Below are 27,364 nucleotides of genomic sequence, written 5' to 3' on the forward strand. Positions count from 1 at the left end.
TTCTGGCTTCCAATCAGAAGCAGAACGTCAGAAGTTTGCCTTTTGCCAAAAAATTGTATGTTCCCTCAAAATTGTTTTGAGAAAAAAGTATATTTCGAAATTTTGGAAAAGCAATTTAGCAAAAAATTTCACACTTCTTATCTTCAGTGTTATGTTCAAGACTCGATTTTAAACTAAAGGTTCGTAAAGAATTCAATTAATTGCGTCATAGTCTGTTTTAAACCATTAAAAAAATACAAAAATAAAAACAAGCAGATATTTAATTGGAAAATTATTTGAAAGACAAACTTTTTTTTGTTGTTCTTTTTGAATCACCTGTCTCTGGAATAAAGGGGTCTACGATATTTTAAGTTGGCCCTTCTACCAGCTTTTGTTTAGTGTATTTTGATTTGAGATAAATTAATTGTATTTTTTAAGTAGGTGCTTAGTTTAAAAGACGAAGAATAAAATGATGCGCATGAAGCTATCCACATAAATCATCACAATACCATTCAGCAACTATTTTCGAATAGAAATCCTACTCAAGGATAACGGAGAAGAAGAAAAATCGAGAAAAAATGACCGAACCAGCAGCCAACATCAATATGCCGCGCCCAGAGAATGGCAATGGAAACAATCCGGATGTTATCATTTCACCTCCCGTCAATAATGCTAACAATCGAAACAGGAACTCTCAGGTAAGGTCCATATATTTCTTCTTCATTGATCAAGTTAAAAACAATCAGTTGTGCTTTGGAATTTGTTTCTCAGAATGCTTTGATCAACGTGCGGGATAGGCTTTTTCATGCCATTTACTTCAAGGCGGCAGTGCTCTACGCCCAGATATTTCCCAAGTATGATATGAGATATTTTAAAGAAGTGTTAATTTTGAATGAATACTCGAAATATCTTTTCACAGACCAATGCAGCGGGCTTTAGAGTTAATAATACTTTTGAAGGCATTGGGCTTTTTCTTTGCCTTGGTCTATATTCATGTGACATTTATTAAGAATCCAGCAACATGCTTAATGGATGTTAAGGACTGGCCACGAGATGGTGTCCTCCGGTATTTATTTTATCTGGTTTTTTAGTTGAATGATATTTTAAAGACAAATTATTTGATTGTAGTGTGGAAGTTTTACCTAATTTGGACAAACACAAGGCTCAATTGGAAGCAGCTAGGTTGGATCGAATGCTTATGAAAAGTCTGCAGGAAAATTTGTAAGTTAATGTCAAAATTTCAACCGGAATTGTTTTCCTTTCAAAATCAAAAAAATAATAGTAGTAATTAAAAAGAATGGCAGCAGTACTTGCTAGTACCTACATAAATAGACTTCTAGACTTACTTACTTAAGGTGGCGCTACAGTCCTTTGTGAACTAGGGCCTCACCCAACAAACTTCTCCATTTAGCTCGGTCCCTAGCTAAATGTCTCCAGTTTCGCGCTCCAAGTTGGGTGAGGTCTTTCGATGGTGCCGTTTTGACCAAGACGTCGGTGTTGTATGTTTTGTCTTCAAAAAATCAAATGACAGCGCATCACCTTGTCTGAAACCTTTTTTGACGTCGAAAGGTTCTGTTTAGTTGCTTCCCACCTTTATGTAGCAGCGTGGATTCCCCATGGTCATCCTGCACATACGGACGAGTTTGGCAGGGATACCAAAACTAGACATTGCTCTATACAGCTCGTAACTGTATATGCTGTCGTATGCGGCCTTGAAATCCATGAAAAGATGGTGAGTGTCGATTTGGTGTTCTTGGGTTTTTTCCAGGATCTGCCGTAATGTGAATATTTGATCGACTGTGGACTTTTCTGGTCTAAAACTACAATGATGAGGATATATCAGGTTGTTGAACATGGGCTTTAGACGTTCACATATTACGGCAGAGAAGATTTTATAGGCGATGTTAAGTAGACTGATTCCTCATAGTTGGTACAGTTTAGAGGGTCTCCTTTTTTCAGGATCGGGCAAACAATACTGAGGTTCCATTCATCGGGCATGCTTTCTTCCGACCATATCTTACAGATAAGTTGGTGCATGATCCTAACTAACTTATCTGCAGCTGCTTTAAAGAGCTCGGCATTCAAGCCATCCTCTCCAGCGGCTTGTCAGACTTCAGCTTAGATATGGCAATCTTTACTTCGTCTAAGTCGGGAGGACGGGATTGTTGGCTTGCGTCATCTATGTTAAATGGATCATCCTGCCTGACAGCGGAATTCGGTTAGTCGTCGTTAGACAGTCTTCGGAAGTGGTCCTTCCATATCCTCAGCATTGACTGCGGTTCCACTATGATGTTTCCACTTTCGTCTTTGCAGCCTTTAGGTTTTGGTTTATGTACCTGTGAATTTCGTTTCACCTTTCCAAAAAACTTTCGAACTTCATTCTTGCTTTTAAACATCTCAACATCTTCGACCGCACGCTTCTCATGCCCTCTCTTTTTCCTTCTGAGAAGTCGGTGTTCCTCTTGCCTCTTCTGCTCATAGAGCCCATGAGCGGCTTCCATCCTTTTATGCAGATCCGCCTTGCATGCCTGTAGTATGGCTGCATTTGCCTGCCGACATTCCTCATCAAACCAGGGTTTCTTGTTGGTGTTTTCTTGAAACCCAGCTCGTCAGAGGCGGCTTCTCTGATTTCATCATGGCAATGTTTTCACTGGTTTTCGATACATTGTGTTGGCGGCAGAGAACTTCGAGAGAGGTTACTTGTAACTCGGTCGGAAAAGGATTTCCCTGTTTCGCCTTGGGTCTGTAAACCCGAAGTGCTACCTGTGATACAACGAGGTATTGGTCAGAGTCGATGTTAGCTCCTCGGATTGTTTATATGATCGTGACGGTCAATTCACGTTACCACGAGTAACTCAACGTGATTTGAAATATCACGTCCATTAAATTACTCGCTTAAAGTAGCCATTGTTTACTGTCCAATTTTATATTCTCAATTTCTATATATGCAAAAAGTCCGTTTTCAAGTGGCGTTTTCGAACACCATAAAACAAGGCATCTGTGTAACAAAGCAAGACCATTAACGACGTCGTCTTTTAAGTCAAACACGCTATCGTTATTTTATACTCATTTGCGTATTCTTTTGATTTAATGGCTTCCTCAAGGCTTCGATTCTTAATATATGTTTCCATTCTATATATGCTCAATTGCGGTATGGTCTTGTAAATTTTTTTGTGTTTAAGCATCTTGGGGCAGTTGTACAATAACAACGACAAGATGTTATACAAGATGTGTGTTTTGGGTAATTGTCCTGGTAGAATAAGAAATTGTCTTGTGTTCCGAATTTACTGACATTGGACGCTAGGTTAGGTTAGGTTAGGTTATAGTGGCTGTCCAAGATGGAAACGGACACACTTAGGCCAGTTTAATGGCCCATGAATGTTGAGGCTTAATGGAACCAGTTTAAGTCCCTTACGAAACGTAAGAGGCTGATGATAGAAGAATTCTCCTAGGTAATTCTTGCGTTTTTGAGCCAGAGTAGGGCATGTGCAGAGAAGATGAAGAACTGTTTTTTTCTCTTCCTCGTCCATACAGCTTCTGCAAAAGTCATTTGAGCGTACGCCTAGTCTCGTGGCGTGCTATCCTATTAGATAGTGTCCAGTTATGACACCTATTATCGACCTTATATGCGATCTGCTTAGAGAGAGCAAGCACCTTGGACGTTTTAAATCCAGTGTTGGCCAGATGTTTTTTGTGACTTGACACGTGGTGATGTTGTTCCACCTGTGCCTGTCCTCTTCACAGCGTCTTGCATAAGCAACAGTTTACAAGTAAAGATTGATGTGCCAGTATGTGCCAAACTTCGTAGGATGGGCTGTACTGTACCGTTCCTGGCGAGTTCATCTGCCTTACATTTACCTGGATCGTCTCTATGGCCCGGCACCCAGCAAAGGTGAATATAAAACTGTTGTGCTATCTCCATTAGAGATGATTGACAGTTATAGACTGTTATAGAGTTTATAAAGACAGAGGCTAGAGATTTTATAGCGGCCTGACTTTTTGAGAAAATACGGATATCAGTTGCTGATATCACGTTTTCCTTAAGCCAGGACAAGACTTCCTTTATCGCCAAAAGTTCCGCCTGGAACACGCTACAATGATTGGAAAGGCGGAATGAGTGACTTAATTTCAGTCGTTCAGAGTACACTCCACCACCAACCCCTTCTTTTGTTTTTGACCCATCTGTATAGAAATGGATTGACTCATCCTCCAAGATTGTCCTATCCTCCCAAAAAGATCTGTGAGGCATAGAAATCTGGAAATTTCTGTCGACTTGCAGTTGGAGGGAGGAGTCTGTGTGCTTTGGAATTGATACTAAATATCTAAGAATTACGGGGTGTTGTTTGAAAAGCAAAGCATGCAGCTATTTGTTTGCTAAATATGTCAAGAGGTGTTAGGTAGAGTAAGGTGTCCAGTGCAGCAGATGGGGTCGTGCGAAGCGATCAACTTATACATTGGCAATCTGAACGTTGGACTTTATTTAGCTTATCCCTGTTTATACCTTTCTCTAAAGCAGTCCACCATACTGCCACACCGTACATTGAAATCGGTCTAATTACCGATGTGTATAGCCAGTGCGTGATTCTGGGTTGTAAGCCCCATTTATTAAAAATAGCTTTTTTGACTCTTTCCTGTACATTGCGTTTCCAATTTAGTTTTTTGTCTAAAGCAAGACACACCTATTAAGCCTCGTCTGAGAATTTTAATTGGATTCCTTTATTAAAGGGACAGTTGACAACTGGAATTTTGTATCTCCCCGAAAATAACACTAAAACGGTTTTGTGTGGGTTAACACCTAGTCCACACCGATCAGCCCAAAGTATTAGTCTGTCTTGGAAATTTTGTACGAGTTCTTTTAAGGTGTTCGCAGTTTCCATCGAATTACCTTTACAGAAGTCTTGTATTAATACTTGCCCTTAAATGGATATCTTAAGAAGGAATAATGATAGACTTATAGGTCGTAGATCTTTAGGATTGACTTGCGAGCATTTACCTGCTTTTGGTATAAAAACAGCTTTAACTTCTCTCCATGCCGAGGGAACATGGACCAGGTAAAGACAACAGGTAAAAATTGCCTCAAGGATTGGACGCTAAATGTCGCTTCAAAATATTGATGTTAGTCATTTTATACATTTTAACTTCTACAAAATTATAGTTCCGAACTCTAGAATTTACAACACATCCTGACACCATGACCGACCCACCGCTATGCTTCATATAAGATCTAGTATGCTTATGAGGAAATTCCGTCCTGGCTAAGCAACAATACCAATTTTCGAATTTCCAAAAACGTTTTTTTTTTCTTTTGGTTTCATTTTGACGTGCAGCAGGTTAATAATAAAATTGGGCAAGTTCAGACGATAAGGCAAGTTTCTAGCATCTGTTAAAAGATTGCATTCCAGTTAAGGCAACTATACTGGAAAGTTGAATTTAAAGGGCAAGTTCAGACAACGCAAGGGTTTTCATTTGCAGTCAACTGCGTTCTTTGAACGTAAATTTAAACTAAGGCAACTAGTTAGTTTTTCAAGTGTCATAAACTTCAAATTCGGAACTTCACTTCACTGACCTCTACCTTCAACTGACCGTGCAAAAACTACCAAAAACATAATTGTCTACAAAATATTTCTGAGGCAACCTAAAATTCCATCTCGACATGTATTTTGTATTTAAAAAATAATATTACTTATAGTCCAGTCAATGAACGAAACAAATTACCTTCACCTCAAAAAGAATCTAACACTTTTGAAACTTGGCACACTTACTAAGGGATGTCTGGTGATGACCCAAAAAAAAGTCCCCAAGAATCCGACGTGAGATCAAGCGGCAGTTAAGAGAAACGTGGTGTTTGTTTCAGTTTTTCACGTTTATGTCAAACTACTTGTCGTATCAAAAATGTTGTTCCACAAAAATAAAGCTTATTAAATTTTATAAAAAAAAGCTTCCATGATTTCGTTCGTATCTATTATAGTTTATAAAATAATTCAAGCGGCAGTGAAGAGAAACATAAGATTTTTTCGGTTTTCCGGGTTTATCTTGAAAACTATTTGTCGTATCAAATAATAATCTTCTACAAAATTAAAGCTTTTTAAATTTCCTAAAGAAATATAATATTAATTTGTTTGTACTTGTTTTAGTTTGTAAAATTACTCTATGGGCATTTAAGGAAAACATGTGATAATTTTTTCAAACACTTTGATGACGATTGTGTACCTTAAACCCTAAAATCGTTTCTGGAAATTCTTATACTAAAGAAAACAGACATTGAAAATAAAAAAAGGAAGTGCATCGCAATAGGGCATAGCATTATATCAGTTATGCGTCCGAGCTCATTCACGTCTCCAATATTTAGCTGCCTTGCCTTATCTACATATATACATAAAGCTTGGTTCTAAGAATTTGGTAAAAATTATATCAAGCTAAGGGTTTTTGTTCTTCATACTATGAAGCTCAGTTGTTAGAGATATCAGCTATTTACCACACGAGACTAGATTCCAGCGGTCCATTTAACCAATTAGTAAGGAAATCGTTGCCGCAGCTTCATCTGAGTCCCGTCTATCAAAATGCGTAGTCAGATTGGGTGGATTTCACCTGTTAATGCCCTATATTGTTCCAATAGGTTTTCTGATGAGTGGAAGTGGCCTGCAAGATTTAATGAATTTAATGAGTACTATATACGCCCCGGTTTATGCTGAAAAGATGCTTGATTTCGGTGATCGATGGGAATAGAAGTTTTATCAGTGACTAGGCCGTTGCCTAAACAGATGAATTTAAAATCTTTTAACTGACCGATTTTGGGCACCGATTTGGATTTAGGGGTGTGGTCGGACCAGACGATCGAACAAACTCTTATGCGAGGAATGAAGAGTATGAGTGGCTGGACAACAGGGCGTAGAATCACTGATAGTGTACTTAGCTACTCATGAAATTTCCTCATCACTCGAAGAATTCGCTGGCGTTCTTTTTTCTACTTGTTAAGATTTTGGGAGGCGCGTAAAATTAGAGAAAATATAGACATTGCAAAGCTGTCAAATTGGTTCCAAAGTCATCCTCCATTTCCAGTTACAAATGAAATCATGTCAATAGCGAGTGGCATCGTTGGAGATGATAAAGTAACTTACTACAATGCTTATTCTCTAGGCATGCAGGCAATGAGACATATAGTGGGCCAACAAGTTTCAGTAGTAAGAAGGGACATACAAATTAAATACTACAATTTTTTTTGTGGACAATTACAGGCACGAAAAAATGGATTCTATATTTTTTTAGGAAATTTAATAATCTTTGTTTTCGTGTAAGAAAAACACATGTTTTCCTTAAATGCCTATAGAGTTATTTTACAAACTAAAACAAGTACAAACAAACTAATATCATATATTTTTTTAGAAATTTTAATAAGCCTTAACTTTGTTTAAGATTATTTTTTTGATACGACAAATAGTTTTCAAGATAAACCCGAAGAACCGAAAAAACCTTATGTTTCTCTTCAATGCCGCTAGAGTTATTTTATAAACTACATAAAATAGATACGAAAATAATCATGGAAGCTTTTTTTATAACATTTAATGAAAGTGGAACAACATTTCTTGATACGACAGTAGCTTTCGACATAAACGTGAAAAAAACTGAAACAAACACGATGTTTCTCTTAACTGCCGCTAGAGGTCACGTCGGATTCTTGGGGACTTTTTTTTGGGTCATCACCAGACATACCTTAGTAAGTGTGCCAAGTTTCAAAACTGTTGGATTTTTTTTTGAGGTGAAAACCTTTATTAACTAGACTATTATTCATTTTCCAATTTGACAAGGAACCCTTCTACATAAAACATCAGTTAGAATTGTGCAATAAATAAATAAATAACAGAGTAATAAAGTGTAGCTTTCAGTTAAATGAAAAATTATAACTAGCTGTCTTTTTGACAAAAGTTGAATTGACTTTTTGATAAGGGAGATGTTTTTTTACTAACTTTCCAGTCAACATTTCAATAATGCCAATCCGATTCTAGAAAATTGACTTACTTTCAAGTCCCTTATGTCGCTGGCACCTGCCCAATGAAAGCCAATTTTTAATCTTAAAGCTTCACTTGTTGTCTTTAATGCTCTAGAAGCTATGTAAAAGCAGTTGGTAAAAGCGGCGTTAATCTCGTTATGTCTCCTTTTCCTGCACAAAGGTTACATATATATACTGATAGCGTTTATTTAATTTAATTTTAATTTATTTATTTAATATCAATTAGAGTTTATAATCTCAAATAGACTAACGAAATTTTTAAAATATTATCTTACGGCGGTTTTATAATATCTGCATACCAACAAGCTGACATCTAACGTTTATACGAAGGCATTTTCTAACATACGCCACATAAAGGGCTTTTAGTGTGTACGGGTCCCTAAAACCAAACGAATTACGAAAAAAAAACCAACATAGAGTTGGCTTTGTTTACAATGAATTCTGTATGATGTAAAAAGTTTAGCTTGTAATCAAAAATGACTCCAAGGTCTTTTTTAATAGAAACACTATCAAGGACATGATTTTGCATATTGTAATCGTAAACGATAGTTAACAAACAACGGATAAACGAAATACATTGACATTTTGATATGTTTTAAGCTAATTCGTTTATATTGCACCAGTTGATGAGATTTTGGAGAAGCGTACAGTCTGTTAAGTTTTGTACACTTTTAAAAAGTTAAAATCATCCGAAAAACATAAGACGCATTTAGTTTGTAAGGACATCAGGTAGGTCCTTAATAAAAATAAGGAACAGCATTAGACCTAAATGACTCCCTTGCGGCACGCCAGAAGTTACAGAAAAGGGATGTGCGGTGATCCGAATGAATTGAAACAAGCTAACTGCGCCCTGTAAGATAAGCTGTCAGCCATTTTAGGATGTTGAATGAAAACCTATGTTCTCTATTTTTTTTAATGCAATTTTATGATGCACCCTATCAAACGCTTTTGCAAAATCGGTGTAGATACCGTCCACTTGGTAACACTTTTCTAATGAATTGAGAATACCATTCATGAAATTGGCTAGGTTAGTGGAAGTTGATCTACCAGATACAAACCGTGTTTGTACGGGAATATGTTTTTTATTAATAAAAAATCAATTTATCGCAAACAATTTTTTCAAATAATTTGGTATTGAGGATAATTCACCAATAGGTCGGTAGTTTGTTATTTCCTGTTTTGGGCTACAATTGTGAATAGGAGTAACGAAGGACGTTTTCCATTCTGGCAAAAATACACCATATGTTAACGAAATATTAAACACAAAACTCTAAAACTCTAGACAGAGCTAGAGTTGTATAATTCAACAAATCCTAGAACAAGTTCTAGTTCCAACATTTTAGTTATTCATTAATCTATGAACAAATTATATAAAACCACGGAGAGTGATGATTTTTGTGGCGTTCTGCGTCCAGTATTCAATTACAAGAACTTCCGTCAATTTAGTGCTCCGCATATTGAAGTCCTACTCTGAATTATTAATTAGGCTATGTGTCGCACAGAAATGACAACCATCCGTCTCTCTAAAATTATTAGCCATGAACTTTACTTTAACCTTTATTAACATAGAAAGATATTGCAATAAGTCCGATTTGTCGAATTGAAAATTTTGACATTTCTCGATGTTTCAGGGTCCTTAGAGTCGAACTAAAAGATTTTTAGAAAGATGTCCGTACCTCCGTGCGTTCGCCACGTTTTTTTCGTCGTCCATAGCTCAAAAACCAGAAGAGATATCGACTTCAAAGAAAATTGCGTTAGTAGTTTTGTTTACCATAGCAGTTTAAAAAAAATTTTGGGTAACCCTAAATATCTCACTAACCAATGACGCTAGAGATAGATTATGTATTGTAACGTAATACCAAACCATTATATTTTTGGAAAAAATCCAATTAACGTTTTTTTATAAATCAAATAAACTAAAAAAAATTGTAATTTTGAAAATTTTACGAATAAAAAATGATTTCATCTCCAAAACAATTGTGTGCAGCGAAAAATAACGTTTTTAACATCTGGTAAAATTTTGAGAGAAATCAAATTGACAGTTTTGTTTTTATAAAAAAATAAAAACATAAAAAAAAAACATTACTCAAAATTGGTAAAATTTGAAATTCGATTAAATTATCTTTTCAAAGACTTGAGATTATGGCTTCAAATTTATTTTATCTTATAGAAATATTGTTTTCAACATTCTGTATTTTTGAGAAAAATCGAATTGACGGTTTTTCTACAAAAAATAAAAACCTAGACAAAAAAATGAATAAAAGTTGGTAAAATTTGGTTTTCGGCTCAAATATCTTTTCAACACTTTGAGATATTGGCTTTAAATTGCTTTAAATATTGTTGACAACATTCAGTAAAATTTTGAGAAAAATCTGATTGATAGTTTTTTTACAAGCAATAAAAAACTTAAAAAAAAAACAATACTAACATTAAGTAAAAATTTACTTTCGACTTAAATACCTTTGAAAAAATTAAAAATGTACTTTAAACTCTTTTTATTTCACAGAAAATATTGCTTTTGATATTCAGTACTATTTTTTATAAAAATCCAACACTCCGTTTTTTCATAAAAAAATAAAATCTAAAAAAAATAGTACGAACATTTACGAGTAGTTAAAATTGATGAGCGGTTCTTGATATCTCTCAAAATAATTTCAATCATCCAATTTGTAAAAATTTAAAAAAAAACTACTAAAATTGGTAACAATTTGTTTTCGAAAAATCTGTTGAACAAAACTGGATTTTCAAACTAAACTATTTCTTGATATGAAAAATATTGTTGGTAATTTTAAAACCTACAATCTTTTAAGCAAGACAAATCGACAGACGGGATGGGAAGTTATCAGTATGGGTAGCAACTCAGCCTCTTTTTTAAATGGTATTAAGGGGTAAAACTATCTGTTGAGTTAAGTAAAGGTATTGCCTTAATTCAAGTCAATCCTATGTTATAAAATGTAATATTCGGGATATTTTTAGGTGTAAATAATTTCCATTTATTCTCGTGTAAAAATATATTGGTTGTTGTTTCCAAATTTTAAATATAATCTCTGGTATATAAATTTACATTCGTCAAACAATGCAACTGTTATACCCATACCTACAAAAATGCTAGTCAATTTGTGAAATAAAATAAATTGGGTGGCGCAACAGTCCGTTGGGAATTAGTGCTTAGTGAACAACTATCAACCATTTATATGTGTGAGTGCAGTTGTCAGGGATGGAGGGGACTTTTTTTTATAATAAACGGCACTCTTTAAAGTTCAAACACAGTGAGAGTTTTAGTTCTTAATTATATTTCTTAAGCTGATAATTAATCAAGGTATCCATGACCTTGGAAAGAAGGGACTTGAGAGCTATTGGACGATAGTTAGAGGGGGAGTATGATTCGCCTTTTTTAGGGACAGACTGTACAAATGCTGTTTTCCATCCGCTCCGAAAGAGACCTGTAGCGTAGGAAAGATTTATAAGTTGGGCCAGCAGACTTGTGTATGTCAAGGTCTTTCAGTACTCTTGCAACTGCACGAGTCCGAAAGAAGATTTGTTCCATAAAATCGTTTGCGCTCTCAAGAACAGGAGGACTCAAGACCTACAGTTTTAAGCCGAATCCGAACGGCTAATTTGAGAAAGCACTTTTCATGACAGTCCAACGAACTAACCATACATACACTTCTTTATAGTTCTTACAGTATGGCTAAAGGCAAATGAAGAATTAAAAAAAAAAAAAAAACAGCTCCGACAGTCAAACATAGAGAAGGTAGGGTCATGGTCTGGGGGTGTATGTTTGCTGGTGGTTTTGGTGATTTGGTTTTTATTAAGGAGACAATAACTAATTAAGACCAAAGCGCTGAAAAAATCGCACTTCAAATCGTTTAATGTTCAGTCTAAGCTACTATACGATAATCGTAAGGTCATCAAAACAACACATCAATCCCCGGACCTTAACCCCATTGCACATACCATTAACTATAAGTCCGAGTTGAAGAAAATTTTCATGGAGGAATATTCCCCCATTACCACCAAACAGGCGACCAATTTAGTAATTTCGATCCCAAGAAGACTAAAAGTTTACGAAGCGAAAAGGAGCCCAAGAATTATTTCAAACTAAGACAAGTAAAAAACGCCACTATTTCTAATTTTGTCTCAAGACTTTTGTGAGATAAAATTTTGTATTTTTGTATATTATGTGCTGTAACTTTCCCCGAAAATTCGAAAATTTTTCAGGTCTCAAAAATATAAACTGGCCAATTGATATAATAATTGAAGCGTTTGGATGAAGAAGAGGATAATTGACATGTACAACAATTTGAGATATGAGGACTCAAAGACTTTTGTTCACAATTTCAATATAATGCTCCAATATTAGAAAATGTTAATAAACAAATAAAAAAATAATAGCTTTTTAACAATGTGTTAAAAAAAAACAGAAAAACGATTAAATATCACTTCAATTGTAAGCTATAGCTTTCGTTGAAAACCATCACTACATATTAATATTTACTTACATTAAAAACAGTTAAAAAAATCCACTTAAAACTTGTATGTGAGAAAATGTAAACTTTTTTTTCATTTTTTTAGCTACTATGGCATTGGACCTCAATCAAAGGTTTATTATAGTAAGTACAAAGAACTCCTTAAACGAACATCTGGTCAGTTTCGTCAAAGATATTTTCCCGCTGGTACAATCGCTGCGAATGACACAACAGTCCAATACTTTGAGTACTCTGTTCCTGATGCATCAAAGGAGACTTCAGCTAATGAAAAAAACACACCAACAGATAACACTGAATATGAAGGTAAAAAGTAAATCGTGAAAAACGATGCACAAAAATCTCATTTTTTTTTTAATAATTCCGCAGAGGATCAATACATTGTGGAGTATTCCTTAGAATATGGTCACTTAAGGCTGTCTCAGGCCACACGTCAACGACTCAAAATTCCAGTTCGAGTGGTCCAATTAGATCCAATGAACAATAAGTGCTTTGGAGATTCATTTAGTAAATTTCTTCTTAAAGAATTTTTAGGGTAAATGCTGCTAAATTGAACAATTTATACGTTTGAATATAAAAAGCAAATTAAATTATAACACGCAGATACGATGATCTACTGATGGCTTCTGTTCGTGTAATTGCCGAACAAGAAGACAATAAAGGTTATCTAAGGAACGTAATTACAGGAGAGCATTATCGTTTTGTGTCAATGTGGTGGGCTGCATGGAGTTCCTATCCAACAGCATTTTGTGTAATGTTGCTCTTTGTAAGTAATGCCTTCAATGTACAATTAATTTATGTACTGTATCTGTACCTTCATGACATTTAATCTTAATTAAACTTATTTCAGACATTCTCTATCTCAATGCTATTGCGTTTTTCTCATCATCAGATTTTTGTTTTTATCGGTAAGTTGAATGATGTTTTGTCATGTAATTTATTGACTCATGTTGTTTTGTGTTTTTTGATTTATTTTTTTTAGTTGACTTGCTTCAAATGTTGGAGTTTAATGTTACAGCCAGATTTCCAATAGCACCACTGCTGACAGTCATATTAGCGTTAGTCGGTAAGTGTTTTTTAAAACATCGTCCTATTCCTGAATATTTATTTAGACGGTTCAAAGGTTTGCAAAATATAGTGCAAAGTTTTAGAGTTAATTTTTGAGAATTTTCAAAATAATAATAAAACATCCCTTACATTGTTCTTGGGTATGACGTTTTTGGTATTTTTTTTACTTTGATAACTTAAAAATTTCATCAAGGCACATAATAAGTGAAATGGAATATCATGAAATTAATAAAAACTATCGTTCCTGAAATATTTATTATTTTTACGTTCATAAATAATTATCCAAGCAATTAAAATTGAATTTAGGCCCATCTCCATGTTACCTTTCCTGTCCAAGGTTTTCGAGAAAATTCTCCAAAAACAGCTCAATGTCCATATCAGATCACAGAACTTGTTGTCAAGTAAACAATTTGGCTTTCGTGAGAAGCACAGTTGTACTACAGCAATAGTCAATGTAGTTGAAGAAATAAGATTGGCATTAGATGATAACCTAGTATCTTTTCTAGTATTACTAGACTTTTCAAAAGCCTTTGATACGGTGGACCATCACGTTTTATGTCAGAAACTTTCTAGTTATTATGGTTTGTCTCCATTGGCGGTTAAGTTGATAAAAACATATCTGCAAGATAGATTTCAGGCGGTGTCGGTTAATAACAAAATTTCGTCATTCCTTCCCACAACCAGACGAGTTCCCCAGGGTTCTATTTTGGGTCCCCTTCTCTTCTCTCTATACATTAATGAAATACCAACTCAGATTTCGGGATGTGCGATTCAAATGTTTGCTGATGATGTACAGTTGATCTATAGTTGTCCCCTGGGGCTAATAGAAGATGGAGCTTATACTATCAACCAAGATCTCGAAAAAATATCAAATTGGTCTCAGAATAATGGTCTTTTCTTAAATCCTACCAAGTCAAAATGTGTTATCATCAATAAATCAGCAATTAACCTGGAGTATTTTCCAACCATCTGCTTGAATGGTATACCAATTGAATTTACATCCAATGCGCGAAATCTAGGCATGTTGTTTAACAGGAGACTTACTTGGGACAGCCATATCAATGTGGCGGTGGGTAAGGTTTATGGGGTTCTTAGAATGTTATGGTCGTCACAACATTTTACGCCCTTGAACACTCGGATGATGATTGCCAAAACGATTGTGATCCCAATATTAACTTATGGTTGCGAAGTTTTTAGCAACTGTGATGCCAACAGTAGAAGGAAATTGAATGTCGCCTTTAATAACATAGCTCGCTACATTTTTGGTCTACGTCGTTTTGATCGTATTTCGGAATTTTCACGCCAAATTTACAACTTTTCCTTTGATCATCTCATGCGGTACAGGACTCTACTCCTACTCTGTAACATAATAAACACGCAACAACCTTCTAGTTTATATAATAGGATTCAATTCAGTTCCTCAAGCAGATCCTTAATGCTTATGCACCCTCATTATTCCTGTCGTACCTCTGAACAACAATTTTTTGTTTACGCTATTCGTCTGTGGAATCTTCTGCCTAGAAACTTGAAAACTTTAAATGGAGAAACTAGGTTTCGATTAGAACTCCGAAGTCATTTTCAAAGTGCCTAATTTTCAAAGAACCTCGCATAAAGTTGAGAGTTGAGATTAATATGTACGAATTTTATATTACATGATTTTAAATAACGAACTGAACTACAAAAATTTGTATAAATATACATATGTACATAAATATTATATACTAATTGTAATTTTAACTGAATAAATCAATTTGAATTTAAAGAATGAGATTATTAATTATTAATTAAATTAAATTAAATTTTATTTAAACTCAAAAAATTTATATAAATTCATCTTTGAAGTAGCCTGTTAACTATTTTATGTTTTGTATTTTAGCATATCACTAATATTATAAGATGTACGTCTTACTGTGTATGCATTCAATGAATAAATCTAAATCTAAATCTAAATCTAAATCTAAAAGTAAATTTTGTGACAATTTTATTCAACTAAATTATTCAAAATTCAATAGAACTTGTAACATGTTTAAAAAGTTCCCCGAAGCGATCCAATGCGCAGGGGGAGAAAAAATGGAATAAACATATAGAGCACACAGAGTGTCAACTTCTCGTGAATTTGATGCTTTGTCTGATTTCATCCAAAGAATTGTTTCGTCCTATCCTCGCACTGAAATCGTTGTTACGGGCGATTACAATCTACACAATTTTTCATACCTTCAACATTGGGGCCAGACAACACCAGAAAGAGTGTGTGCAGAGATCTTCGCAGAGTTAAACCACCTAACTCAGCTGGTCAACGAGCCCACTCGAATATCGGACGTGGTAGGTCGAGCAGAAAACACTCTTGACTTGTTTCTTACCTCTAACCCTGGTAAGTACACTATTAGTGTACTATCTTCTCTAGGCAAATCTGATCATTGTGTCATATCAACAAATTTCTCGTGTAAAAACTCTCCAGTTAAAGAAAGAGCTCCTAAGAGAACCGTTTGGCAATACGAGAAAGCCAACTGGGACGGTCTCAATAATTATTTTAGGATCTTTAACTGGTCACTATGCTTCCTCGATAGTGACGTTGAAGGCAGCGCTGATATGATCACAAGTTTGATTCTTCTGGGAATGAGAACTTTTATCACGAATAGGGTTAAGGTATCAGACCTAAAGAAAACTTATATGCAATGTTAAGGAGACTGATGCCTCTGTAGTTGGCGCAGTTTAGATGGTCGCCTTTCTTATGTATCGGACACACTATCCTGAGATTCCACTCATCGGGCATGCTTTCTTTCGACCATATTTTGCAGATGAGTTGGTGCCAGCGTTACCACTTCTCAAAAAAAAGTGGAAGCAGATTTTAGGAAAAAAGTGAAGTAGATTGAGAAAAATGGAAGTAGATTTCAAAAATTAAGTTTTTCATATTAATCTACATGTTTTTAAATTATATTATTTCAATAAAAAAGTAGAAAACAAATGTAATTATTTAAGGCTTCATATCATATACTTCAATATGTTAATGCAACATTTCTTAAATTAAATCTTGGTTGTTAGCAACAAAAAAGCAAAGATTGGGCTCGTGTTGGTCATATCAAATGACTTTAGGATGTTTTTATTGCAAAGGACGAGTTCTTCAAGAAATAGTTATTGTAATCGTAATACAATTTTAGTACATCAACAAACCTTTTATCTTTGTTTTTGGACAACTTGAAAATATCTTTTCATATTGAAAACAAACAATCAAATCCAAAATAAGACTAGGGCACAACTTAAAACATTAACAAACAGAAAAAAATAAAATGCATGACTAGTTCGCATGAACTCGCTCATGTATTCAAAAATGTCTGTGTAAAACTATTTCCTGTATTGAATTAAAATGAACCTGCAAAAAAGTTTGTTTTCAAAAATATAAATGACATTTGATTTCTCAAGAAAAAATAAACAATTTTTAAATTTGCGTTTGAAAATCGTTTTTGAATTTTAGTTTAATAATATTTTTGGTATATAATTTTGATGTTATTATTAGACGACTACCATTTCAATTTTGTAAAAAGTGATAACCCATTTTCAAGAAATCAAATTTCGAAAAAAATAATATTTGTTTTTAAATTAAAAAAACAATGATATTTTTTGCAGAAAAAAAATAGTTTAGTTCTTGAGAAAACTTAAAAACAAAATAATGGTTCTAGCTGGGATGGGATAGCCTTAATATATTTTTATATTGAAAGAAGCTAAACTAACAACACAAATTTTAGCAAGAATTTAAAAAAATATATCGGTTTGTTTTTGAAAAAAAATCGAATTATCGATTTTTGACCGTACAAATTTGTATTGAAGCTACTGTTATTTTTAATTTGAAAACATCGGAGGACCACTTTTTTCGTCTTCTCTACCATCGTAACGTCATGTTTGATTAAAATCTCGAATTCAAATTTGTTTACAAATGCAAAACTTGCCATACATGCCCTATATGTATGATAGATAAAGATATTTCCAAAATCAAACTATGTATGTAAATTTGTTATTGAAAGATCGATAGGCTTTGAAAACGTCGTTAAGGATTGTTTGAAAACGAAAAAAAAAAACAATAAATAATTTTCGTCTATTGAAAAGTGAAACGATGAGAATTAGGGCATTATTTTCTAAAATCAAGTCGTTGTTATTGAAATTCAGCCTAGACATTTTCAATAGCCTTTTTGACTAGAAATTATGATAAAGGTCCTTCTAGGCCCTTTCCTGTATGTATGTCGAAAATGACAAAAGGGTTACACTAGATTACATTAGATAAACGTAACTTCACTGCAAATGCCAATACTCAAGCGATTTTTAATTCTCTAGAAAATTTTAAGACTACATACATATGTACAAGAGTGAGAGAAAAAAGGAGTAGATTCAGTCTATTTTTATTAAAATTGAAGTAAAATTGAAGATTTTAAATTTATTTGAAAAAAAGAAGTAGATCTACTTCAATTGAAGTAGATCTACCAAGTCATGGCCTGCTGCTTTGAATAGTTCGGCAGCGATGCCATTAGCCCCAGCAGCTTTGTTGGACTTAAGTTTAGATATAGCTATCTTCACTTCGTCGAGGTCGGGTGGGCGGAATTGTTGATCTGCGTCGCCTATGTTGAGTGGTTCTTTCTTCCTTACAGCGGAATTCGGTTCGTTATCGCCGTTATATAATGGTCTTTCCATATTCTCAACATCGACTGCGTTTCTACTACGATTTTCCCCTGATCGTCCTTACAGACTTCGGTTCGTGGCTGGTACCCTTGGGAGGTTTTTTTTACCTTTTGGTAAAATTTACGAATCTCATTCCTATTGTGACATCCCTCTATCTCCTCATACTCTCTTTTTTTCCATCTAAGAAGCCGGTGTTCCTAGTTGCCACTAGTTTTCAATTCTTAATCCAGGCAGCATACGACTCCTTAAGAGGTTATAAGAGACGATCGGAAAAGGACATGGCAGTCTCTTGCGATTGTAGCCGTCTAACGTCGAATCTTCTCGCAGTACTTCCTTGCTTTGGCTTGGATCGGGATATCCGTAGCCGTACCTTGGCTACAACGAGGTAGTGGTCCGAGTCAATGTTGGCCCCTCGGAATGTTCGGATATCCTGTATACTGAAGAAGTGTCGTGCGTCGATCGCAATGTGGTCAATCTACTACTAGCTACCAGAACGTCTCGCCCTGCAGCGAAATCGATCAGCCTGAATCCGTTGTCGGAGGTGGTGTCATGCCGGCTGTATCTCCCGATTATGTCACCAAAGATGTCTTCTCTTCAAAGCTTGGCATTAAAATCTTCTAAGACAATTTTAATGTCATAGCCAGGGCACTGCTCATATGTTTTGCCCAAGAGCTCGAAGAATATGTCTTTGGTGTCTTCATGTTTCTCCTCTGTTTGGGCATGCGCGCATATGAGGCTTATGTTGGCGAATTTAGCCTTGATGCGGATTGTCGCGATGCGCTCGCTTACACTGTTGAAACTCAAAACTTTTAGGGCCTCCGCTAATTGTTCGGCTACACGTGGTATGTTAAGGGACCTAATATTCCACGTACAGATCCGAAGTTCGTTGACCAACCCCCTACCTGGAGGGCCATTTCCTTAGTATAACTCCAAGGACGGGGAGCCGGATAAACCGCTCCTTGCATGCCTGGGCTTCGAATATGTCGAAGAAGCCCTACTGGAACTGTAGACGCCACCGTTGATTCCATCTCGAGAATTCGTCCGTTGCCGTCTGGATAAGGAGAGGTGCTTTAGTGGAAACACCTCTCCCCCCCCCCCCCTCCAACAACTTTCCACTGGGGTTAGAACCCAATCTTCGGTTGAGTACTAGGCACCCAATGTTCACCGCGGGGAGGTGAGAATAGGAGTTGATAAACAGAAGTGGGTTTTGAGAAAAACCTGTGGACGCTTGTGTCCTCTTGAATGCCATGACTCCCATTTGAACATCATCTATATTTATATATAATTTACAGTTGACATATTTTAATTTGTGTCTTTCTTGTAAATAGATCGGTAATGAGACATGATTTCAGAATACAAAAGAAGAAAGCTTTTTGCAAAGCTCTATTCTGGAGAAAAAGGCCTTTTCCCTATTCTATTGGCCGGCAGTGTTTGGTTAATTTAAGATGTATACCTTTCAACCTTCTTATTATTCAATAACTCGGAGACAAAAAACAGAGAACTAATTTTGGCACCGTTGCCATTTGCCAAGTTTTCTTTTTTGGAGTGGAATCGAGATTCTCTGATTTTTATTATGTTATATCTTTATGTACATAGAAGTTTTAAAGTAAGTCTTTCCTTTTTTAGGTCATTGTTTTGGAGAAATGTAAAAAAAACTAATTATATTTATAAATCCTCCCAAGTCTCTTATTAATTTCGCTTGAATTTAACCAAATTCAATCGTCCCAATTTAAAAGAATGAATGATAGATAGCTTTTTGATCCATTGGCTGGTTATTGGTTCAGTAAGTATTTGGTAGTTTTAGAACTTTAAAATCCTTACTTAACTTTATACATGAAGATTTAAAGCTAATGTTAAACTATATTCCTCAAAAATGTACCTAAGCCGCTATTAAAACACTTTGCCTTTGGTTTATTAAAGACACAAAGTAAAACACTTTCGTTTAAAATAATTTAAGCCTATTTGGTTGTTGTACTTAAAACCCAATACCTAATTTGCCTACTGTACTATCATAAGTCTCTCTTTAGTTTTCCAACCACCCAGCGCAGCGTGCGTATTTTGTATTGCATTTGTAGATACTCGTATCTATGTGCATATTTATATTAAAATATGTTTACATCAGTTGTTTTTATTTTTAACTACAAAAGCGGATGTAAAATTATGATGAGAAGATTACAAATTTAATAATCAGTTCATAAGAAGACAATTATAATCAGAATTCAGAATGACATGAACCGTCTATATGCATTAATTTAAAACATAAAATAAATCAGTGATATTGCATTCAACAAAAAAAGGCTTATTCAAAAATAAAACAAAAAAATGCATTAGCTATGATTCTGTTGTTGGTTTTGAAAATATCATACAATTAGAGCATCCCCTTCAAAAATGTCCACCCTTATTAAATAATATAAAAAAAATACTTATTTATGTATGTGAACAAAAATAAAAAAATATATTGCGTAGGTACGGCGGCGTTAAAATAATGACAAAATACTTACTATAAAAAGAACATAATTTTTTGCAATAATAATTCAAGCGTGGAATTTAATTTTGAATTTTGTAATTTAAATTCCCAATATAGTTGCAGTTATTGATTCAATTTGCAATACTAATTTGCGATTTATTGCAAATTGTCACTCCATCTCCCGATTCCACGTCTACGAATTATGCCAACCCGATCGAAGTCGAAGCTGATGGGCTGCTCAATCATCACTCATTGGAATTGTGAGGGAATCATTATTATAACATATGTACTTATATATGTGTAGTATGACATGAAAGTCGACCCCATTCCACGACTATACAATATGCATATTGCATATATGTACATACATCCATCAACATATGGAATGGGTCGAGTAAAATTTCAAAAGCATGATGGGGCTATAATAATCAGTTTAATGAAAATATTAGCTGGTGCCAATTAAATCAGCGAATTTACACGCTTAATTATTGTAATAATTTATTTTAATTAAAGCCATGTGCTAATCAGATTGCACCTTTGCCCTCCAGATTTCACGTTTGTGGAATGAAGTGCAGGGGGGGTAGTCTACATTATATTCTCGATAAAAGAGAAATGCGTATCACACAGAAACCTTAGCTAATTTCGATAGCTGATTACTCAAAACAATAATCGCTATAGGTAAATAGCTGTGTTAGTGCTTATGGGTTCTATTTTGAAAAGAGTTCTTTAATCAGCCATGTTCACCTATGGCCCATTGTCACCCGCGCTACGCTGGTATCTCCGCTTCCAATGTCGCTTCTGCTACCACGCTTCCGCGCTCCCACACCGCTGTTAACCGACATAATGAGATCAAACACAAATACGATGCCAAAGTCTTTTCGAATATTATAGATACACTGTTACATGTTTAAATGCTTGCTTGGTTAATTAATTATTTGTTAAAATAAATTCAAAGCCATTGTGCTGTTAGTCGTATCGAAAATCGATTTTGTCCAACAGTCAAAGCGTTCTGAGCTGCGACAACGACGTATTACACTCCCTGTCTAATGATTCAGTCCAACGTTAAAAAATGTTTCTTCTGTCTTTAATCTGTGATTTGATCTTGAACTGTTACTTTAATAAATCGATGGCATATGTAACTTTGATTCCAGTCCTTGCCAAACTAGAAACTTAAGATCGAAATGCTACATCTAGTCAGATCACGCTTGTTGAATGAAATTATTTTAGTCTCATGGCCTGCCAGTTTTTTGTGAGCTAATATTTTTCTGTGCAAAATGAGCACAAATAATAAAATGACCTGTGCTATACTGCTTTTAACTTGACTTGGTGTAGGCTAGCGGCGCAACAATGAGCCAAAATGTATGTACATAGCTAAGGTAAAATTGGAAATGGCATAGGTTATGGAGGCTATCATTCTTCATAACTGAATTTAAACCGCTAGTGAAACCGAAACTACGCCTCTGATAAGAAAAGATCACACGATGACAAATTTTGGCTATTGGTTTCTGGAATGTGAGGACGCTCCTGAATGCAGGAAGCGCAGGCACCGTCAAATTCTTTAAACCAAAGACAGAGAGAGGCATTGCATATAAGATTCTCTCTGCCGTATTAACCTGATAGGTCATTATCAGTGTGGCTTCAGACCAGGAAAGTCCACTATCTACCAAATTAATATTCACACTACGGCAGATCTTGGAAAAAACCCAGGGGCTTCAAATCGATACTCACCATCTCTTTATCGATTTTAAAGCCGCGTATTACAGCATCCATAAGGAAGAGCTCTACAGAGCAATGTCTAGTTTTGGCATCCTTGTCAAACTTATCCGTTTGTGCAGAATGACGATGGAGAATGCACGCTGCTCTATCAAGGTCGGAAAAGATCTCACCGATATTTTTGATATCAAAAAAGGTTTAAGATGCACTGTCATGCGACTTCTTCAATATCGTTCGGAAAAGAATTGTGTAAAACTAGAGACACAATCTTCCAAAGGTTCATCTAATTACTCAGACACGCAGATGATATTGACATAATTGGAAGATCAAAGCGTGATGTCAGTGGAGCAGTTTGAGCATTGCGACGGAAGCGAAGAATATGGGTTTAGTGGTCAATGAGGGCAAGAACAAGTATATGCTGAATAAAACGTCCCCATAAACAGATTTAACTTCGAGGTAGTTAAGGACTTTGTCTACCTAGGCACAGCTTTAAACACAGACAACGACACCAGCGCTGAAATCAAACGAAGAATAACTTTGCAAATCGCTGTTTCTTTGGACTTAGAAGGCACTTGAGAAGTTAAGTCCTCTCTGGAGCATCTAAAATTACCATCTTTAAGACACTCATCATCCCGGTTCTCGTTTATGGTGCTGAGGCCTGGACCCTGTCAAAGAGGGATGAGAGCGTCTTAGGATGCTTCGAGAGAAAAATTCGGGTGATTTTTGGTCCCGTATGCATAGATGGAGAATGGAGGAACAAATATAACGACAAACTGTACGTAGGCATTTAGAGCGAATGGACATCAACGCTCCAGCTCGGAATGTCTTCGAATGCAATCCCGAGGGACATAGCAGTAGAGGAAGACCAAGAATCAGGTGGGGCACGCAGGTGGGTGAAAATCTCAACCAACTTGGTGTGAAAAAGTGGAGAAAGCTAGCTGAGGACCGAGCTGGCTGGAAACGCATGTTGGTTAATACCCCAGGTACGCCGAACTGAAGTGCCAATATATTGCAAAGTGATCATTTGGTTGGAAGAATCTCGTCTATCCGTCCGAAGTCTACGATTGCCAAACCATTGTCGTTGCAACTAACTAACGCCATGCTTTCCCATGACGTTTAAGCTCTTCGTTGTTATTAGTCAGGTTCAGACAGCATAAAGGCCTTCATTTATATATTTATATAAACGATATTCTTCCAACCAATTGATTACTTTGCGATAAGTCGAAGGTTTAGAAGCAGTCTCTTGGATGTCAGAAATAAAAGAGGTGTTACATAGGGCCACCATCTTATGGGAGTTTTCGTAAGATCACCTACAGCTGTAGCTCGGAGATAAAAATTGAACATCAGCATGTCCAAGTTTGACACTGACAAGCTAAAAAAGCTTATCACTCGCTAAGAGCTCAGGAACAACTTTTCACAACATGCGAACAACCAGCAGCACGGTGACCAAAACCATTGGAGTCCTGTGAAATATGTTTTCATATCAGGTCCATCGCGTTCAATGAAGAATCAAAACCTGGCTTGCAAAGGTGACTTGGCCAAAGATCAACGATAAGAAGTAAAAAGTAAAAGTAAAAAGCTCATTTAGCAGCTGTTCGAGGTGAAGAGAGAATTGTAAGATATGAACAGAAGAACAACAAAGTGGTTGGGCTAGACGGCATTCCTGCACAAATGTTACAAAAAACGCCAAGTTCATCGGGCGAGTTGCTGCAACCGCTCATACCGCTGCATGCTTGCACCAATTGTAGTCTTATTGATGCTGACCGCTCAGTGATGTACAGCGGGCAGCCTTGAAGGTAAACGAAGAAATAAAATTAACTCTGACAATATACCTAAAACATCAAGACAACGCAGACGATGCTTGCTTGCTATATCATAGGATGTCTTTCCATAAAATGACAACAAGGAAGGTGAAAAAGGTGGAATTGTTGGGCTGAAATTGACACGGGAAAAACCAAGAAAACATGTCTTATTTCCTAAACTGCTCAAGTTTGTATAAAATATGTGTTGATTTTCTGTCAAAGCCTTCGCTTTGAAGGAAATAATACGGTATTTAAGAACAACAACAGCAGGAAATCCAACTATCTATAGTTTTTAGTTTTTCATATTTTGTTGTTTTTTATTCCATGTTTTTTTTGTATTTTTTTTTATTTTTGTATTTGTCAATTCTGTTGATTCGAGCTCCGTTGTATAAGACCTCTTTAGAATAGTAATGTATCTACGTAAGAAGATTCGGTTGTTCTATATAAGCCGCTACAGCGTTGTAAACACTGCCGCTCGAACACCCGAAACTTCTCCATCTGGGAAGTGGCAACGTTGAACCACACAGGACAACCATAAACGATCATCGGCCGTATGAGGGCCATGTAGCAAATTAAGTTCACTCTTGGGTCAAGCCGACTGCTAAGAAATAGCCGTTTCGTCAGAGCGAAGGCTCCTTTGGCCCTGGTCAGAGCAGCATTTATGTGTCTGTCGAAATATAAATACTGATCTAACCAAGGTTCTTCGCTGCACTTTTGCTCGCTAATGGCTGCCCGTGAAGATCAACGATGACCATCTTGCGCCAATTCTTGCACGTATCCCTCGGGGCCCTAGCCAATGGAACAGAATTGTCTCCGATTTTTGGACATTTATTTTCAGTTTCCACTCGTCACAATATAGCTGAATCTTGTCCAAATCACACTGCAAGAGAATTCTAATAACATCAACTCTTTGGGCCGTTCTGTACGCAATTAGATCGTCGACGTACGCAATTGGCTTTATAAGACTACCTATCAGATCGCTGGTGTAAATGCTGAAGAGAATCGGCGAATTCACTGCTTCCTGTTGAAGACTATTTTTAATTGAGAATGTTGTGGTAGAAGTTACATTGCCACTTTTGACAACAAACTTTCTACCGCTAAGCATATCATAAAGTATATACAACAACGGCTTGCTTATGCCAAGCCTGCTCAGTTTTAGGTAAAGACCCTCTAACCATACGGATTCAAAGGACTTTTACCAATCAACCAGAACAGCACCTGTTCCATTGGATATCATAAACGAGTTTAGACGCAGCATGAATTGTGTCATTACCCGCCTTGAACCCGAACTGTTTATCCGGAATTATTTTGTTGTAAGCAGCCCACTTAGTCAGATTCCTATTGATGATCTTTTCGAAAACTTTGTTGATGCTCGTAAGAAGACTTATTGATCGAAGATTAGTCCAACGCACTAACCACGCTACGGGTACTACAAAATTATACATTACTACGAGTATTATGTTAATATCAATATGTGTTTTCATTGACGATAGATTTGAATGAAAGATTTCCACCACTGTTATAGTGCATTTCTCATCTTATATCTTAACTTGCAGTGTTTCTGAGTTTTGATGGACGTCAATTAACTTAAGTATAAAAACTATTAAAAAAAGTAAAGTATACCATTAGTTTTGAAGTATTGAGCACTTAAAATTTCACCATACAATTTTCTGAATATGGTTGTTCCAACTTTCAACATTAGTAATGGAATTGATAAAGAATTGTTTTTAGTTGGTACTCGAAAGATGCAGTACTTAGTATTTTCAAGTGTCACTGTAAAAGTGCTTCAGTTTCGAGTAAAACTACACTATCCAGTGTTGGAATTGTTTTTGAAACTTTACAACCTTGATTCTGTTTGGCAAAACCGAGTCTCATTTGGTTTTTAGTACCTCGAAATATGAGCTGAGAAGATTAAACCATTCAGTTCTTTAAAAAGGGTTGGGAATTCACAATACCCTTCTATCTTAAGATTGCTGTGTTTTCCAAAATAGGCGGTTTTAAATGATGATATCGATCCAGCTGATTGAAAAGTAGATATTTTCTTATATAGGGTAGATTTTGCATTCGAAAATGAAGGTGTAGGTTGAGATCATAAAACGGCTCTGAGATGCTTTCTACAAATCCTTCCGGTCAGGTAATGGGAAATCATAGCGCGATCCCGCTGGCCATACATAGGGACGTGACGATCGTTATCGTCGAAGAAAAAATATGACCAAACCGTACCAAACATTTCTTGGCTGTGGATGAAGTGGTGACTCAGCAGTTATGCGTAAAGAGTGTACTCATATATGACGTTGCGTTTTTGCAACGTTATCAGGAAATGAAAACCTGATAACTCAAGAGTTTATAGTCCAAGACCGTGATGAAAACCTTTGTTTTTGTTAAAGAAACTTTCTTTTTGTTAAAGAAAGGCCTATTCAAATGTCCAAGAGTGTAAGTGATGATAGAGTCTTTATATACCTACACAATTTACATATACACGTATGTGTGGCTGCGGTATTTGTGGATATCCTTGTTATTTCAATGAAAAGCTAAATACAATTGTTCAATAGATGTTTTCGATGTCACGTGATACCATTTCTGATATCAGATTTTAGTCCAAACATCGTATTTCCCCAAAAACCTCCAACCAATCTTTGTGTGTATTAGGGTGATTCAAAAAAAAAAATTTTTCTTGCAAACAAGCTTAAAAGTTTAAATTCAATGTAAAAAGATGCCAGTTAAAAGTTGAGCCCTTAATATTAATATTAAGACTGTCCGCATCGCGTTTTTCTATTTCCCGTAAGAATAATATGGAAAAATTATTCTCTGCACTTTTTGAATTTTATTGCTAGTCTGTCATGTATTATAAAAAAGAGACTTTTACTTATTTTTGTAGAGAATCGAACGCTCTACAAAAAAGGTCTCATATAATTTTTTGATAAACCTAATAGTTTACAAGTTATTTAAGGCCAAAGTTAAATTTATCGATAATTTTAAGGTTTTTGATGCATTCCAGCAATTTTGATGGTTTTATTGGAACAAATCACTCAAAAAATTCATGTTTATTTTAAATTTAGTTACTTAGACAATCATTGCTAATAATTCTCGGTAGTTATCCAAAGAAAAATCGAATAGTCTAAAGATTTATTATAAATTTTGTGTATGAAAATACAAATTATGTTAAATTGTT

The 27,364-nt window shown here is 35.6% G+C and overlaps 1 protein-coding gene across 2 annotated transcripts in view; it reads left to right on the top strand.

The window, feature by feature from the left end:
• The window catches only part of LOC129948807 (uncharacterized), a 104,278-nt gene continuing 76,914 nt past the window's right edge, over positions 1-27,364 (top strand). The window contains exons 1-10 of one of the 2 annotated variants that reach the window (XM_056059856.1): positions 1-179; positions 418-677; positions 751-833; positions 899-1,045; positions 1,108-1,200; positions 12,563-12,780; positions 12,844-13,009; positions 13,078-13,240; positions 13,325-13,382; positions 13,457-13,540. In XM_056059856.1, the coding sequence (XP_055915831.1) occupies positions 558-677; positions 751-833; positions 899-1,045; positions 1,108-1,200; positions 12,563-12,780; positions 12,844-13,009; positions 13,078-13,240; positions 13,325-13,382; positions 13,457-13,540 (1,132 nt within the window). In that variant the 5' untranslated portion in view covers positions 1-179; positions 418-557. The remainder of the gene's footprint in view (positions 180-417; positions 678-750; positions 834-898; positions 1,046-1,107; positions 1,201-12,562; positions 12,781-12,843; positions 13,010-13,077; positions 13,241-13,324; positions 13,383-13,456; positions 13,541-27,364) is intronic. The other variant, XM_056059854.1, reaches the window with a different exon arrangement.

Source organism: Eupeodes corollae, chromosome 3, assembly GCF_945859685.1.
Source record: "Eupeodes corollae chromosome 3, idEupCoro1.1, whole genome shotgun sequence".
Lineage (NCBI taxonomy): Eukaryota > Metazoa > Arthropoda > Insecta > Diptera > Syrphidae > Eupeodes > Eupeodes corollae.